This window comes from Sus scrofa, chromosome 16 (genome assembly GCF_000003025.6).
Source record: "Sus scrofa isolate TJ Tabasco breed Duroc chromosome 16, Sscrofa11.1, whole genome shotgun sequence".
Classification (NCBI taxonomy): Eukaryota; Metazoa; Chordata; class Mammalia; order Artiodactyla; family Suidae; genus Sus; species Sus scrofa.
Window position 1 is genome coordinate 18,859,223 of NC_010458.4, and position 19,075 is coordinate 18,878,297.

The window sequence follows — 19,075 nt, forward strand, 5'->3', positions numbered from 1 at the left end:
GACCATGTAAGTGTGTGTTTATTTCTGGGAACTCTATTCTGTTCCACTGACTTATGTATCCATTTTTTTTGTGCCAGTACCATACTGTTTTACTTACTGTAGTAGTATACTTTTTTGAAATTACTCAATAATTTTATTACATTTATAGTTGTACAGCAATCATCACAACCAAATTTTATAGCATTTCCATCCCAAACCCTCAGTGCATCCCCTTACCCCTCAACCTGTCTCATTTGGAAACCATAAGTTTTTCAAAGTCTGTGAGTCAGTATCTGTTCTGCAAAGAAGTTCATTGTGTCCTTTTTTCAGATTCCACATGTAGGTGATAGCATTTGATGCTGGTGTCTCATTGTCTGATGGACTTGACTTAGCATGATAATTTCTAGGTCCATCCATGTTGCTAAAAATGCCGGTATTTCATTCCTTTTAACATTCCATTGTGTATATGTACCACATCTTCTTGATCCACTCCTCTATCAATGGACATTTAGGTTGTTTCCATGTCTTGGCTATTGTATAGAGTGCTGCAATGAACATTGGGGTACATGTGTCTTTTCAAGTCATGGTTTTCTCTGGATAGATGCCCAGGAGTGGGATTACTGGATCAAATGGTAATTCTATGTTTAGTTTTCTGAGGAATCTCCATACTGTTTTCCACAGTGGTTGCACCAATTTACAAGGGTTCCTTTTTCTCTACACCCTCTCTAGCACTTCTTGTTTGTAGACTTTTGGATGATGGCCATTTTGGCTGGTGTAAGGTGGTACCTCAGAGTGGTTTTGATTTGCATTTCTCTAATCATGAGTGATGTTGAACATCTTTTCATGTGTTTTTTGGCCATTTTTATGCCTTCTTTGGAGAATTGTCTGTTTATATCTTCTGCCCATTTTTGGATGGGGTTGTTTGTTTTTTTGGTATGGAGCTACAGAAGGTGTTCATAAATTTTGGAGATTAATCCCTTGTCCGTTGATTCATTTGCAAAGATTTTCTCCCATTCTGTGGGTTGTCTTTTATTTTATTTAGGGTTTCCTTTGCTGTGCAGAAACTTTTCAGTTTAATTAAGTCCCATTAATTTATTTTTGTTTATTACCGTCATTACTCTCAGAGGTGGATCTGAGAAGATGTTGCTGTTGTTTATGTCGGAGAGGGTTTGGCCTATGTTTTCCTCTAAGAGTTTTATAGTATCTGGTCTTATAACTAGGTCTTTAATCCATTGTGAGTTTATTTTTGTGTATGGTGTTAGGGAGTGTTCTAATTTCATTCTTTTCCACGTGGCTGTCCAGTTTTCCCAGCACCATCTATTGAACAGGCTGTCTTTTCTCCATTGTATATTCTTGCCTCCTTTGTCATAGATTAGTCAGCTGTAGATGTGTGGGTTTAATTCCGGACTTTCTATCCTGTTCCACTGATGTATATTTCTGTCTTTGTGCCGGTACCATATGGTTTTGGTGACTCTTACTTTGTAGTATAGTCTGAAGTCTGGGAGCCTGATTCCTCCAGCTCCATTTTTCTTTTTTAGGATGTCTTTGGCTATTCTGGGTCTTTTTGTGCTTCCAAACAAATTTTAAAATATTTTGTTCGAGTTCTGTGAAAAATGTCCTTGGTACTTTGATAGGGACTGCATTGAATCTGTAGATTGCCTTGGGTAGTATAGTCTTTTTAAAATTTTATTTTATGTATTTTTTTAGGGCCACACCCAAGGCACATGGAGGTTCCCAGGCTAGGGTTCAAATCAGAGCTACAGCTACCGGCCTATGCCACAGCCACAGCAATGCCAGATCCGAGCTGCATCTGCGAGCTACACCACAGCTCACGGCAATGCTGGATCCTTAACCCACTGAGTGAGGCCAGGGATTGAACCTCCAACCTCATGGTTTATAGTCAGATTTCATTTCTGCTGCACCACGATGGGAACTCCATAGTATAAACATTTTGATAATATTGACTCTTCCAGTCCAAGAGCATGGTATATCTTTCCATCTGTTTGTGTCATCTTTGATTTCTTTCATCAGTGTCTTATAGTTTTCAGAGTACAGGTCTTTTGTCTCTTTAGGTAGGTTGACTTCTAGGTATTTGATTCTTTTAGATGTGATGATAAATGGGATTGCTTCCTTAATTTCCCTTTCTGATCTTTCATTGTTAGTATATAGAAATGCCATTTATTTCTGTGTATTAATTTTGTATCCTGCAACTTTGCCAAATTCATTGATGAGCTCTAAGTTTTCTGGTAGAGTCTTTAGGATTCTCTAAGTATAGTGTCATGTCATCTGCAAATGGTGATGGTTCTACTTCTTCCTTTCCAATTTGGATTCCTTTTATTTCTTTCTTTTCTTTTCTTTTTTTTTTTTTGTCTTTTTGCCTTTTCTAGGGCTGCACCCACGGCATATGAAGGTTCCCAGTTCTAGGGGTCTAATTGGAGCTGTAGCCACCAGCCTACACCAGAGCCACAGCAACGCAGGATCCGAGCTGTGTCTGCGACCTATACCATAGCTCATGGCAACGCCGGATCCTTAACCCACTGAGCAAGGCTGGGGATCAAACCTGCAACCTCATGGTTCCTAGTTGGATTTGTTAACCACTGTGCCATGATAGGAACTCCCCTCCTTTTATTTCTTTGACTTCTCTGATTGCTGTGGCTAGGACTTCTAAAACCATGTTGAAGAGTAGTGGTGAGAGCGGACATCCTTGTCTTGTTCCTGATCTTAGTGGGAATTCTTTCAGCTTTTCACCATCGAAAATGATGTTAGCTCTGGGTTTGTCATATATGGCCTTTATTATGTTGAGATAGGTTCCCTCTGTTCCCACTTTCTGAAAGGTTTTTATCAGAAATGGATGTTGGATTTTGTCAAAGGCATTTTCCGCATCTATTGAGAGGATCATATGGTTTTTTCCTTCAGTTTGTTAATGTGGTGTATCACACTGATGGATTTGCAGATATTGAAGAATCCTTGAATCCTTGGGATAAATCCCACTTGATCATGATGTACAATCCTTTCAATGTATTGTTGGATTCGGTTTGCTAGTATTTTGTTGGGGATTTTTGCATCTATGTTCATCAGTGAGATTGGCCTATAATTTTCTTTTTTGTGTGTGGTATCTTTGTCTGTTTTGGTATCAGGGTGATGCTGGCCTCATAGAATGAGTTTAGGAGTGTCCCTTCCTCTGCAATTTTTTGAAATAGTTTCAGAAGGAGAGGTGTTAGCTCCTCTCTAAATGTTTGATAGAATTCACCTGTGAAGCCATCTGGTCCTGGACTTTTGTTTGTTGGAAGTTTTTTGTTTTTGTTGTTATTGTTTTTTATTGTCTTTTTGCCATTTCTTGGGCCGTTCCCACAGCATATAGAGGTTCCCAGGCTAGGGGTCTAATCGGAGCCATAGCTGCCGGCCTACACCACAGCCACAGCAATGCGGGATCCGAGCTGTTTCTAAACCTACACCACAGCTCACGGCAACACCAGATCCTTAACCCACTGAGCAAGGCCAGGGATTGAACCTGCAACCTCATGGTTCCTAGTCGGATTCATTAACCACTAAACCATGACGGGAACTCCCAGTAGTCTCTTAAGATACTTTGTATTTCTGTGATGTCCATTGTTACTTCTCCTTTTTCATTTCTAATTTTATTGATTTGAGTCCTCTCTCTTTTTTGCTTGATAAGGCTGGCTAAGGGTTTATCCATTTTGTTGATCTTTTCAAAGAAGCAGCTTTTCGTTTCTTCGATCCTTTCTGTGGTTTTCTTCATTTCTATTTCATTGATTTATGCTCTGATCTTTATGATTTCTTTCCTTCTACTAACTTTAGGTCTTGTCTGTTCTTCTCTCTCGAGCTGCTTTAGATGTAAAGTTAGCTTGTTTATTTGAGCTTTTTCTTGTTTCCTGAGGTGGGCTTGTATTGCCATAAACTTTCCTCTTAGAACGGCTTTTGCTGCATCCCATAGGTTTTGGAGTGTTGTACCTTTGTTGTCATTTGCTTCTAGGTATTTTTTAATTTCCTCTTTGATTTCTTCAGTGATCCATTGGTTGTTTAGTAGCATGTTGTTTAGTCTCCATATGTTTGTGTTTTTTGCAGTTTTTTTCTTGTCGATGTTCAGTCATACAGCGTTGTGGTCGGAAAAGATGCTTGATATGATTTCAATTTTCTTAATGTTACTGAGGCTTGATTTGTAGCCCAGGATGTGATCAATGTTAGAGAATATTCCATGTGCACTTGAGAAGAATGTGTATTCTGTTGCTTTGGATGGAATGTCCTATAAATATCTATTAAGTCCATCTGGTTTGGTGCTTCATTCAGGGCCTGTGTTTCCTTATTGATTTTCTGTCTGGATGATCTGTCCATTGCTGTAAGTGGGGTGTTAAAGTCCCCCCTATGATTGTGTTATTTTCAATTTCTCCTTTTAAGGTTGTTAGCAATTGCCTTATATATTGCGGTGATCCTATGTTGAGTGCATAGTTATTTAAAATAGTTATATCTTCTTCTTAGATTGATCCTTTGATCATTATGTAGTGTCCTTCCTTGTCTCTTAAAATATTCTTCACTTTAAGGTCTATTTTGTCTGATATGAGTATTGCTACTCCAGCTTTCTTTTGATTCCCATTTGCATGGAGTATTTTCTTCCATCCTCTCACTTTGTTTGTTTGTTTGTTTGTTTGTTTGTTTTGGTCTTTTGTCTTTTTCAGGCCGCACCTGCGGCATGTGGAGGTTCCTAGGCTAGGGATCTAATCAGAACTGTTGCTGCCGGCCACAGCCACAGCAATACTAGATCCAAGCCATGTCTGAGACCTATACCACAGCTCACGGCAATGCTGGATCCTCAACCCACTGAGCAAGGCCAGGGATCGATCCCCCAACCTCATGGTTCCTAGTTGGATTTGTTTCTGCTGCACCATGGCGGGAACTCCCATCCACTCACTTTCAATTTGTATGTGTCCCTAGAAGTGAAGTAGGTCTCTTGAAGACAGCATATGTATGAGTCTTGTTTTTGTATCCATTCAGCCAGTCTCTGTCTTTTGGTTGGGGCCTTTAGTCCATTAACATTTAAGGCAATTATTGATATATATGTTCTTACTGCCATTTTATTAACTGTTTTGGATTTGTTGTTGTTGCTCTTTTTTCTTCCATTCTTCTCTTGTTCTCTCCTCTTCTGGTTTGATGACTATCTTTAGTGTTGTATTTGAGTTGATATTTCTTATTGGTTTGTGTTTTAATTGTAGATTTTTGGTTTGCAGTTATTCTGAAGTTTTGATATAGGAGTCTATATACATATGAGATTGTTTTAAGTTGTTGGTCTCTTAATTGCAAGTGCATCTCCAGTGTCCTGCATCTGTACCCACCTCTTCTCATGATTTATGATTTTGGTGGTATAATTGTGCATGGATGATTTCGTATCTTTACTGTATATATACCTTTACTGGTGAGCCTTGTCATTTGTGGTATTTTTGTTTCTGGTTGTGACCTTTTCTTTTCTGCCTAGAGAAGTTCCTTTAGTATTTGTTGTAAGGCTGGTGTAGTGTTGCTGAATTCTCTCAGCTTTTGCTTATCTGTGAAGGTTTTGATTTCTCCTTCAAATCTGAATGAGAGCCTTGCTGGGTAAAGTAATCTTGGTTGGAGGTTTGTTCCTTTCATCACGTTAAGTATATCATGCCACTCCCTTCTGGCCTACAGAGTTTTTGCTGAAAAATCTGCTGATAACCTTTTTGGAGTTCCCTTGGATGTTATTTGTTTCTTTTCCCTAGCTGCTTTCAATATTTTCTCTTTGTCTTTAATTTTGGTCAGTTTGATTAATATGTGTCTTGGTGTATTCCTCCTTGGGTTTATTTTATATGGTACTCGTTGTGCTTCCTGGATTTGAGTGAGTGGTTCCTTTTCCATGTGAGGGAAGTTTTCAGCTATTATTTCTTGGAATATTTTTTCTGTCCCTTTCTCTCTCTCTTCTCCCTCTAGTACCCCTATAATATGAATGTTGGTGCATTTAACGTTGTCCCAGAGTTCTCTGAGACTCTCTTCATTTGTTTTCAATCTTTTTTCTCTTTTCTATTCTGCATTCGTAATTTCTAATCTGTCCTCCACCTCACTTATTCATTCTTCTTCTGCCTCCTGTATTCTGCTGTTAGCTGCTTCTAGTGAATTTTTTATTTCAGTTATTGTATTTTGCATCTCTTCTTGTTTAAGTTTTATATCCTGTATCTCTTTGCTCAGTGTTTCCTGTAAGTTATCCACCTTTGCCTCCCGTTTATTTCCAATGTCTTGTGTCATCTTCAGCATCAACAGTCTAAAGTCTTTTTCTTGGAGGCTGATAATAGCCTGATCACTTAGCTGATTTTCTGGGGTTTTTCCTTTCTCCCTCATCTGAGTTATAGTTGTCTGTCTTCATTTTTATAGGTTTTTGGTGTGGTGACCATTTTGTAGACAATAGAGTTGTAGCCTCTCTTACTTCTGGTGTCTGCCCCCCTTGTGGCTGAAGTCAGTATGGGGGTTTGCTGTAGGCTTCCTGATGGGAGGGACTGATGCCTGCCCACTGTTAGATCGAGCTGATTCCTATCCCTCTGGTGGGTGGGGTTTGTCTCTGGGTGAGATTAGAGGTGGCTGTGTGCCTGGGGGGTCTTTAGTCAGCCTGTTTATTGATGGGTGGGGCTGTGATCCCACCTGGATTATTGTTTGGCCTGGAGCTTCTCAGTGCTGGTGGGTGGGGCCAGATTTTCCCAAAATGGCCACCTCCAGAGAAACACAGGGTGATGAATATTTGGGAGCACTTTGCCTCCAATGTCCTTCCCCCACAGTGAGCCACAGTCACTCCCTGTTTTCCTAGGAGATCCTCCACGAAGTACAGTCAGATTCCTATGGAGCCTTTGCTTTGCCCTGGGACCCAGTGTACATGAAAGTCCATGTGCACCTTTCAAGAATGGGGTCTCTATTTCCCCAGGTTCCATGGAACTCCTGCACACAAGCCCCACTGGCCTTCGGTGCCAGATGCTCCAGGGGCTCTTTCTCCCAGTGCCAGATCCTCAGGTGTGGGGATTTGATGTGGGGCTCAGAACTCACTCCTGTAGGTGAGTCTCTGTGAACCAGTTAGTTTCCAGTCTGTGGGGCTTCCCACCCAGGAGGTATGGGGTTGTTTATATTGTGTAATCATCCCTCCTACTTCTTGATGTGGCCTCCTCTTTTTCTTCTGGAGTAGAATATCTTTTTGAAAGTTTCCAGTCCATTTGGTTGAAGGTTGCTCAGCATTTGGTTGTAATTTTGTTGTTTATATAAGAGAGGTTGAGCTCCAGTCCTTCTATTCTGCCATCTTAATCCTGCCTCTATTTTATTTTTATCATTATTATTTTTTATTTAATCTCACCTGTAGTGTGTTGAAGTTCCCAGACCAGGGTTTGAATCTGCACCACAGCATTGACCTGAGCCACTGTAGGGACAATGCCAGATCCTTACCCTGCTGTGCCACAGGGGTACTCTGAGATCTTTTTTTTTTTTTTTTCCATTTTTGACTGCTCTGTGGCATGTGGAGTTCCTGGGCCAGGGATCAGATCTGAGCCACACCCTTGACCTAACTGCAGCTGTGGGAACACTGGATCCTTAACCCACTGTGCTGGGCCAGGGAGTCTCAGTGCTCTGAAGACACCACTGATTCTGTTGCACCACAGTGGTAACTCCTGAGATTGGATTTTTAAAAAACTATATTACATATTTTGTTCATATATACTGAGTATTGTCACTATGAGCACTCAAAAAAATTCTCAGGAGTTCCCACTGTGGCTCAGTGGTAACAAACCAAACTAGTATCCATGAGGATTCGGGTTTGATTCCTGGCCCCACTCCATGTGTTAAGGATCCAGCTTTGCCATGAACTTTGGTGTAGGTCAGAAACATGGCTCGAATCTGGCATTGCTGTGGCTGTGACGTAGGCTGGCAGCTGCAGCTCTGATTTGACCCCTAGCCTGAGAACTTCCATATGCTGTGGGTGCCTCTACCCCCCAAAAAAAGAAGACAAAAAAAAGAAATCCTCAGATCTGCCCCATTATGTTGTTATAGGAGTTAAATATATTATGAAAGAATGCAAGTGATGGAAAATAAGATTGAAAGGATAGATTTAAAAAAATCCAGAGTGAAGATGATATATATTGCCCTGAAGAATATTGAATAGCACCTGTTGGCATTTTCATTCACTGGCATTATCTTCTTTCTTTGTATGTAAGTTAGGTGGAAAGTTATTTGAGTAATCGTGTCTGGGAGGTAAGGTTATTATAGCATTTCCCTGACTTCCTAAGAACTCAGAGGACGCTAAATAAGGTAAGGATGGAAGTACTCCAGGGCCATAAATTATTTGACTCTCTAAAAGAAGAAAAATGGCAGAAAAACTGGGGAGGGATTGGATTTATGTTTTGCTCTTAAAGTGATACATGCAGCTTGGGGTAATGAGAAAAGAGGAAGAATTCTCATGTAATATTAACGGTTGTTAAACCACATTTAGACACTTCTTTTTACGATCTTTCTTCCTCTGCTACTTTGTTTTTAACCATTTATTTTGTTTGCTGTTTTAAATTTTGGAACACCCTAAATTCTGATGAAACGAATGTGGAGCTGGCATGGCACCAGTGTTTGGAGGCTGGCTTGTTTATTAATGAAGTGACTCCAGGCCCATTCATCTCTTTGAGCCTCCATTTCCTCCTCTGTAAAATGGGGATTACACTTAAATCTTCCTCATAGAGTTTTTCTGAGGCCTGAAGAGTGAAATGCTACCGGCAGAGCCATTCATAATGGCATCACTCAGTATGTGGTGCTGTTATTACTGATGGGAGGGGCTGGGCCAGCCTAGCTCAAGGCTGGCATGTAACTCCAGGGGTGTTTGGAGAAGGTGGGTGAGGCAAAAGGACCAGTGCTTCTTTTTCACATAGATGGCTGTCAGAGGTCAGAAGCCACAGGACTCTGCTGCCAGAGCAGGTGAACTCTGGGCATCCATTTCTTGGATGTACTCTGTGATGTCTCAGCTCACATTTACCCAAGGCTTGCTGTGTGCTGGGTCCCTGGAAAATACTGAGAGCTACAGGATGACACATTACCCCAGGGCAGGTACCACTAGCTCCCTGGCCACAGGATTGCTGAGAACAGGGCTCCGTGCTGCCATGACATTATTTCCCTCTTTCGCAGATATTCCATACCCTTCTCACTCTACATGCAAGCCTGGGGCTCCATGATGTTTACAATGAAACAAAACAAAGAAAGCAGATTCACTTTTCCTGTTCCTGAAACAGCTGTAAGAATCACCTTCTCTGCCTTGCTTCTCACTAGCTGGCTTCTTTCTCTTCTTCATCCCTTGTTCAGGACCATTGCAAGATTACAAGAGTGGTACCCACCACTGCTGTGAGAGTGCTAGCCTTAAGGTCACCACTGACCTCATCACCCACATCGCCTGCCTTGCTGCACATGCTTCTAAAGCAGTGCTGTCCAGCGGAGCTTTCTGGGAGGCTGGCTGTGTTCTATTCTGTGTCACCCAGTTTGGGAGCCACTGGCCACGTGTGACAATTGTATATTTGAAATGTGGCAAGTGCAACTGAGGAATTGAACATATATTTAATTTTGATTAATTAATTAATTAATTTTTTATCTTTTTAGGTCTACACTCATGGCATGTGCTAGTTCCCAGGCTAGGGGTTGAATCAGAGCTGCAGCTGCCAGCCTATGCCACAGCCACAGCAACGCCAGATCGGAGCTGCATCTGCGACCTACACCACAGCTCACGGCAATGCCAGATCCTTAACCCACTGAGCGAGGCCAGGGATCGAACCTGCATCCTCATGGATACTAGTTGGCTTCATTACTGCTGAGCCACAATGGGAAACTCCTGATTAATTGAAGTTTAAATAGTCACACATGTGGCTAGTAGCTGCTATATGAGTACAAAGTCCTTGCCATGTTGTTTCTGTCCACTTCTTTCCGGAAACCCTGTTTTTCTTAGCTTTGGGGCACAGCATTCTTCTGGTTTCCTCTTGGCTTCTGTCTCCTCCTACTCCTTCTGCCCACTGAAATCAGCATCCTCCAAGTGCATGCTCACCCTTTGCCCTCTCTTTCGGGGTTCTGGGTATGAGATATGTGACCGACATACAGCCCGCTCTCTAGCCCTCACTTCTCTTTCTGGCTTCAGACCACTCTTTCCAGCCCCCGCCTGGTGCTATCACTTGGATGTTCCGTAATCACACACCTTGAATTGACCGTGACCCTAACGGGAATCGTTGTCATTTCCATGTCCCCCCACCCCCTCCTCCTCCCTCTGACTCTGCTCTTCCCTCTGACAGCCGTTCTCCTTTCCTCTTCGGCATCATCGGTGATGCGCCTCCTCCCTCGTTCACTCCCTAAGTCCCGTGGAGTCTTAAGATGCTGCCTTCACAGACTTCTGCCTTCATGCTCAAGGGCTCGCCCTCTTTTTCTCCTCATAAAAGCAGCTGAAGATCTGCTCCCTTCAGAAAAACATGAAAAGAAAAGAAGACTTGCCTGTGGTTCTAACCCCCCAGAGCCGCGTGTTTAATTTCGGGTGGTGTGACTTCCCCCATTCAACCTCTTATAACCTCTTGCCTGGATTACTGTGGCCGTGAACCCTCCGTGTCTCCCCAGTCTAATCCGCTGCTATTTCCCAAGGCCGGAGTCTGATCATGTCATTCTCCTGTTCCGCTCGTAAATCTCCAGAGGCACCCAGTTGTCTACTGAATTAAATTTGTCCCCACTCAGGGGCGTCCCGCCAAGCCGACCCAGCTTTCCCAGCGTTCAAGGGCCCCGTGTGGGAGGGGTACTGACCCACCGTGATACAAAAACCCACCAAAGCAGCAGGTCTTAGCATTGGTTATGGTTGTGCCGAGATGCCTATTTAGTTTGGCCTAAGTTTACTAAGCACCATTTAAGAAAAAAATTAAGTGCTTTTGTTTCCATTCTTTTTTTCTAGAAAACAGAACTCCAAAGTCATTGTCTTTTAGATCATGGTAGACAGATTTATTGTACTGGGTTTTACTTCTTTCAAAAAAAATTATTTTTTCCATTTTAGTAACTGAGAGAGATAGTTGCTGTTTGCAACTCAAGTTGTATTTTCTAATTACAGAGCATACCACACTATAGGGGTAAGTGTTGCCTTTCTTGTGCCCCTGGAGAGGACTCTTGCTCGGAGCTGAGAAGCTCTGACCCTCTTTGCCTCAGAAACATCAATCCTGCTGAATCTTGAGACCTCAAGTCAGTTAAAATCGAATCAGTGAAGGAGTTGCCGTTGTGTCTCAGCGGGTTAAGGACCCGACATTGTTTCTGTGAGTATGCGGGTTCGATTCCGGGCCTTGCTTCGTGGGTTAAGGATCTGGTGTTGCTGTGGTGGTGGTGTAGGTAGGCCACAGCTGTAGCTCTGATTTGACCCCTGGCCTGGGAACTTCTATATGCCCAACTTTTCTCACGCAGGTATGGGCATAAGAAAAAAAAAAAAGGAATCAATTTGTATTGATTGTGTGCCTAGAAGAAATGGGTTCCTCCAGGGGTTGAAGGTGTGCTAGATCTTAGAAGTCAGGGTCTTTCCTGACACATGGATTTGGGCCCTTCCCAAAGGCCACGTTGCCTGGGTCTTGAGCACCCGGTGGGGTCTGCCGTGGCCCATGACAGTGACACACAGCTCACTGGCTCTCTGGGCACCTGCATAGTTGTGGCCTCTTTGGTGTTCGGAGGTTTCATGTGGGAGGAGGAGGAAGACTTCATCAAGTTTTGTTGGTGGCCTGAAATTTAATCCTGTGCTCATTGAGAACATCTCTAGCCCTTAATGAATTCTGTCCTCAGCGCCGTCTTATTTATCTTTTAACAGCTCCCTGGCGCATAGTAAGCAATTAGTAAATGGCTGCTATTATTAGGATTATGATTAAACAGAAGCCTCCACAAACAAATTCTTTGTCTCTGCCCTTTCTGTGCTCCAGACCGAGGTTCCCAGCTGCCCGCTGGATGTCATACACATTTGCACCTTTGCCTGTGCCGTGGGCTCTGCCAGGCACGCCTCTCCAACCTCCTCTCCTCTTCTTAAAATCCTATTCACACATTTCGGGCCAGACTGAGGCCACCTCCTGGCATGGAGCATCGCTCGCCGGAGCTGGTTGCCTCGTCCTGTATTCCCTGCGTTATTTCCACCCACCACCGCCCGCCCACGTACTGAGCTAACCGTGACCCTGGACGAACTTCAGTTCTGCGCATCTCTCAATCCCTCTCTTGAAAGTGGTGAAGACTGTTCGAGACATTTGTGATGCCCACTCTGGTGACCGTCGTAGAACCTTGACGGTCCATGTTTGTCTGATTTAGGCTGTGGTAGAAATTCCAGAGCCACTCGCTCTTTACTGAGCCTTTTCTGGAAGAGTAGCACGTGTGCCGTGGCGCTCTGGCTGCACATTCCAGAAGCATCCTTCCTGTTTAACTGCGGGGCTCCTGGTGCCTGCTCGACTGGGGGCTCGGGGCGAACAAATGACCTTGGTGTTAGACTCCAGCCGGCTGAGCTCCTTGTTGTATTCGCAGCGATCTCCAGGAAACAATGATAATTTATAGAATTATTATTACTACGGTCAAATGTTAGAGGTCCCTCTTTCCTTTTGGGGTCCTGCAAGTCACATGTTTTCTCACAAGTGAAATGATAAAGAGAAGAGGAATGATTCCTACCTCTGTAAAAGTGGCTTTTGCTTTTGTGAAAGGCTGTGAAGTACCCAGCTTCACAAGACCTTGGTTTCCTCATCTGTAAAATAGTGAGGATAATTGTACCCACAGTCACGGGCTCTTGTGAGGATTAAATGGGTTTATACATATCAAGTGTTCAATAAATAGGCTTTTATTATTATTATTATATACATATGCCCAATAAATGTTGGCATTTTTTATTTTATTGCTATTGACGCACTGATGAGCTTGTCCAATAAATTTATCTTTATGATGTTGCCAGCACTAGAGGGATTCAGATCACCTAAGCTCCTTTCCAGGCTGAAGAGATCTAATAAGTATTTCAAGAAATGTCAGTAATCTCAAACCTTTTCCTTTTTTCTTTTTGTTTTTCGTCCTTTTAGGGCCGCACCGTGGCACATGGAGATTCCTAGGCTAGGGGTCTAATCGGAGATGTAGACACCAGCCTATGCCAGAGCCACAGCAATGCCAGATCCGAGCCGTGTCTGCAACCTACACCACAGCTCATAGCAACACCGGATCCTCAACCCACTGAGCAAGGCCAGGGATCGAACCTGCAACCTCATGGTTCCTAGTTGGATTTGTTTCCACTGCGCCACCATGGGAACTCTTCAAATCTTTTTCTTTTACCAGCACCAGCTTTATAATAGTTGTGTAAATCTGTTGTAGTCATTTCTGCCCTTAACATCTTACATAAAGTCACATTTATCATAGCACGGTAACATCTTGGTTGACCTGCACAGTTGACTGTAGGTGTTAAAAAATTAAAGTGTCCCTAGAAGGGAATAAAGCTGCTTCATACTCCTGCAGGGCTGTACTTCCTGGGGGCTGACAATTACAGTTACATGGTTTTGATAAGGAATGAACCCAAGAGTGCTTTTCTGTCTGTCTCACATTTCAAAGGAACACATGTCCAGAGGGCTCTCCTCTCCTTTGAGGACCTCGACATTGTCACTTTGTACCCAAGTGCAAAATCGTGACAATGCCTCCTGCCCTGGCTGCCAAAAGAAACATGTGGGGATACATCACAGTTGCAAAGGGAGAATGGCCCCTTTATGGTGACTGGCTTGGAATTATAAATATTTTTACTTCTCCCGTAGGAGATGGCTCATGGAGGAGAGGAGACAAGCACGACTTTGAAGCTAAGCAAGCGTACTCATCCCTCCAAACAATCACTCTACTGAGGACAGTGAAACCTGAGTTTGAGAAGTTTTCCATGGAGGTGAAAAATTCTGTTGAGAAGCAAGGGCTCAGTGAGGAGGATTACGTAAGTGCTTGCTGATGAGCCTAGACCCTCAGCATCCTGAAAACAGTCTTTGAATGAAATCAGACATGATAAAGCATCCTGTTCTGAACCATGCAAAGATTCCTAGGTTCAGGTCTGAATGCCGCGGTTGCTTTCTGTGCTTTTTTTTTTTTTTTTCCTCCTGGCCAGCTTTCCTCCTCCCCCAACCCATATCACCCCACCCTTCAGTTACACTTTTTCAACTGCTGTGGGAAGGGGAGTTGCTTTCCAGGGGTACTGGGGGCCATGCTGAGCAGAGGTCTGGAGAGGTGCATCATCTGTTCTGCCAGGAGCGTGTTGGGGGAGAAGATGGACGAAGAACTGTCAGTTTTGCATGCCCGATATTTCCAAAGCTTGGTGGTAGATGGTATTTTGGATTTTAGAAGGCTCTTCTTTCCTTCCTTTAGCTTTTTAGGGCTAAAGTGTGGCATATGGAAGTTCCAGGCTAGGGGTTGAACTGGAGCTGTAGCCACCGGCCTACACCACAGCCATAGCAACGTGAGATCTGAGCCTGTCTGCAAACCTATAGCACAGCTCACGGCACCACTGGATCCTTAACCCACTGAGCGAGGCCAGGGATTGAACCTGCACTCTCATGTATTACTAATTGGGCTCATAACCTGCTGAGCCGCAAGGGGAATTCTTTCTTTCCTTCCTTCCTTCCTTCCTTCCTTCCTTCCTTTCCTTTCCTTTTCCTTCCTTCCTTCCTTCCTTCTTTCTTTCTTGAAGTATAGTTGATTTACAGTGTTGTGTTAGTTTCAGGTGTATAATAAAGTGATTCACTTACATATTTATATATACATATATCTCTATCAATCTGTCTATTCTTTTTCAGATTCTTTTCTCATGTAGGTTATTACAAAATACTGAGTAGAGTTCCCTGTGCTATGCAGTGGGTCCTTGTTGGTTATCTCTTTTATATAGAGTAGTGTGTATGTGGTATTCCCAAACTCCTCATCTCGAAGGCCCTTTCTTCTGGCAATCTGTCTTGGCTTCATGGCCATTGTGCTTTGCACTCTTGTGGTTGTTTCATTGCCACCTTCTGCTGCAAGCTGTTTCCCATTGAGGTCTTTCAGGGTGTCCCACCCATTGTTACTTGTGCATCTTCCAAGAGCGGACTGGAGTCAGAAGCTTAGGCCAGGCTCAGGATTAAGCAAAGGGACTAACCTGAGAGGTGGCCCTGGAGACAGCTGACCACACCTCTCTTGGTGCCATTGTTTTGCTGCCTCTGGCCCCCTTTGCTGTGTGGCCCATCAAACTTCTGTGTCCCTCCTGCAAGGGCTTTCTCGGAACAGGAGGAGCAGGCTGGTTGGGTAGGCGGGCTGATTTTCCAAACTGTTCACTCCACTGTGTCCTCAACTGGAAAGGAATACCTTCTTTTTTTTTTTTTTTTTGTTGTTGTTGTTGTTGTTGTTGCTATTTCTTGGGCCGCTCCTGCGGCATATGGAGGTTCCCAGGCTAGGGGTCGAATCGGAGCTGTAGCCACCGGCCTACGCCAGAGCCACAGCAACGCTGGATCCGAGCTGTGTCTGCAACCTACACCACAGCTCACGGCAACGCCGGATCGTTAACCCACTGAGCAAGGGCAGGGATCGAACCCGCAACCTCATGGTTCCTAGTCGGATTCGTTAACCACTGCGCCACGACGGGAACTCCAGGAATACCTTCTTAATGACAGATATGTGCCTTGGAAGTCTCTGCCCAAGATAGACGATGACCACCTTCCTACGGGATGGTCACTTCCAAAGCATGTCACTTCCACCCGATTTCTTTAGTTGAAGTACCACAGAGCACAGCCATTGGCTTCAGACATACCGCATTCAGAGCCTGGACGTCGCGCTTTCTCGCTCTGTGATCTGGGGCAAATTACTCAGTCTCCCTCATCCAGATTACACCCCCTGCGGGGAGGATTACCGATGATCTAGCTGAAGTCTTTAGCACTCTCTGGTCAAAAAGTTGGAACTCGGAGTTCCCGTCGTGGCGCAGTGGTTAATGAATCCGACTAGGAACCATGAGGTTGCGGGTTCGGTCCCTGCCCTCGCTCAGTGCGTTAACGATCCGGCGTTGCCGTGAGCTGTGGTGTAGGTCGCAGACGCGGCTCGGATCCCGCGTTGCTGTGGCTCTGGTGTAGGCTGGTGGCTGCAGCTCCGATTCGACCCCTAGCCTGGGAACCTCCATATGCCGCGGGAGCGGCCCAAGAAATAGCAAAAAGACAAAAAAAAAAAAAAAAAAAAGTTGGAACTCAATGAATGGGCACCTCATTTGTACCATCGGTATAAGATTGTACCCGTCTTTATGGGAATTTGCTATCAAATGACATTCAATGGGTCTTATATATCAATGTTTTCAATGCTATATATAATATATACATTATTTAAAATACCTTTGGACTTTCTGAACCAGTGCTGTCTTCTAGATAGATGTGAGCCACCAGTGTAATTAAAAAATTTTTCTAGTAGCCACATTAAAACAAGTTTAAAAACTTCAGGTGAAATTAATTCTAATAATACCTTTTATTTCACTTCCATATAAAAATGTTATCTCCATATTTAATCAATGTAAAAATTACGATCGAGGTTTTACGTTTTTTTTTCCTCGTATGAAGTCTTTGAGGTCAAGTGTGTATTTTCCCCTTCCAGAACATCTCAATTCAGTTCAGGTGCTCAGGTGTGATCTGTGACTAGTGGCTGCCATGCGGGCCAGCATGTCTGAATTATGGAAGAAGTAAGAGTTTCTGCAACAGAGCCCAAGTTTATAGAAACCTATGATAGTAATGTTGTCATCCAAGTCTTTTGCCTCAGGAATATGAAAGGACACAAAGGGCATTGTGAGTCCTTCAGTGGTCCCACCAAAGGTGGCGTCTGTCAGTATTGGCATTCCAGCACACTACCCGGTCAGTCTTCTTGGTCATTGTTTATCCTGTGTTCATGATATTAAATCTTATTTTAATTGTAGTCTAAGCAAAATCTCCCTGGAAGGGATACCTACCACAAAGATCCATCATGCATTCCAAACCAAATATGGCTGCCTTAGAGATTCTTTGTAGTTGCAGACTATGATACAGCTTCTCTTTGATGGTAGGATCATTAAAACAGATATTATGAATAAAGTAAAATGATAATGTGAAGTAGAGATTGGAGTTCATCATAATGACTTAGTCCATCTTTCACTGTTATGTGTGTTTTTGTTGCGCTCTTTTAAGTGCCACTGCAAATGTTTATCGGGCTGATGGAGGCAGGGGAGGGTATCATGGAAGACAGGGGTGTGGGGGCTTGGTGTGGCTGGGCCTTGCAGAGGCCTGACCTTGATCTCCTGCCGCAGGAGATGCTCGAAGCGACTGAGAAGACTTGGTGGTCTTCCTCCTGGGGCTCAGCTCTTTCCTCGATCTTTCTGCTTCTCTTGTTTAGTACTCATGGGTTGTCTCACCTGCTTTCTTAGACCTTCCATTCATGACACCCATCATGAGCTCTTTTGGTCTTTGCTGTGATCTCAAATCTAGCAACTTGGGTGAACTCTCTTTATTACTTCTAAAGTTTTACCATACATTTTCTCAATAATTACAACATGACTCATGGAGAGTAACACGTTTGTTTCTTTTCAATTCTCCTCCTTTTAGGCATGCTGAATTAAGAGCATACCTAATTACATTAAGTCTATGAAATTAAAATCAAGTATAATTAATAAATTAAAAATTTTAATGATACTGGCTAGGATCCCAATATAGTATGAATATAAGTAGTAGTGGTGGGCATTCTTGCCTTGTTCTTAACTTTATTTATTTTTGTTCTTAACTTTAAAGTGAAGAGCGCATAACAGATTTCTTATCTGCTCATATCACCATTGAAGGATGATGTTTACTGTGGGGTTTGGGGTAGGGAGAGTCTTTATTAGATTGTGGAAAGTTCTCATTTATTTATTTTATTTTTTTTTTTTAAATTATTTTTATTTTCCATTATACTGGTTTACAGTGTTCTACTGTACAGCAAAGTGACCCAGTCACACATATATTCTTTTTCTCACATGCTCCATTGTAAGTGACTAGATATAGTTCCCAGTGTTATACAGCAGGATTCCACTGTTTATCTATTCCAAAGGCAATAGTTTGCATCTATTAACCCCAGACTCCCAGTCCATCCCACTCCCTCCCCCTCCCCCTTAGCAACTACAAGTCTGTTCTCCAAGTCCATGAGCTTCTTTTCTGTGGAAAGGTTCATTTGTACCATATATTAGATTCCAGATATAAGTGGTATCATATGGTATTTGTCTTTCTTTTTCTAACTTCATTTAGTATGAGAGTCTCTAGTTCCATCTGTGTTGCTGCAAATGGCATTATTTTGTTCCTTTTTTATGGCTGAGTAGTATTCCATTGTGTATATATGCCACATCTTCTTAATCCATTCATCCATCGCTGGACATGTAGGTTGTTTCCATGTCTTAGCTATTTGTGAATGGTGCTGCAATGAACATATGGGTGCCTGTGTATTTTTCAAGGAATGTTTTGTCTGGATATATGCCTGAGAGTGGGATTGCTGGGTAGTTCTATATTTAGTTTTCTGAGGTACTTCCATACCGTTTTCCATAGTGGTTGTACCAATGATTTATTTTTAATTGTTGGGGAAGTTCTGTTTTTGTAAAATGATACCTTTTATTAGGATAACTGAAAAATAGCATAGAAGACATCAAAATTCACATGATGTAGAATAAGGACAGGATTGGACACAAGTTTTTGTTGTAGGCATTATCAATTTTATGATATCCTTGACTCTATGTCATGTATATTAGTGTCGCATTTGTGATATTAGCATGTGGTTTGCATCCTTGGAAAGCTTGTGATCTTCCAAAAATGCAAACATTTGAAACAAAACATTTTAGTGTCGCATTTGTGATATTAGCATGTGGTTTGCATCCTTGGAAAGCTTGTGATCTTCCAAAAATGCAAACATTTGAAACAAAACATTTTATGAGGTTATACTGAAACATTGGCAGGTTGGAATGACAAAGGTGTCTTTTAATAAAATTATGATTATATATTTTAAACTTATCAAATTTGATATTAATGCGACCTTTTTTCTCCCTTCTTTCCTTCTCTCTCTCTCTCCCTCCTTCCCTCCATCTACAACT

General features: G+C 42.8%; 1 protein-coding gene across 3 annotated transcripts in view; it reads left to right on the top strand.

Annotated features, from left to right (window-relative positions):
* Positions 1-19,075, top strand: part of NPR3 (natriuretic peptide receptor 3) — an 88,274-nt gene that overhangs the window by 17,683 nt on the left and 51,516 nt on the right. For all 3 annotated transcript variants that reach the window (XM_021077059.1, XM_021077060.1, XM_021077061.1), the window contains exon 3: positions 13,770-13,936. In XM_021077059.1, coding sequence (XP_020932718.1) covers positions 13,770-13,936 — 167 coding nt within the window. The remainder of the gene's footprint in view (positions 1-13,769; positions 13,937-19,075) is intronic.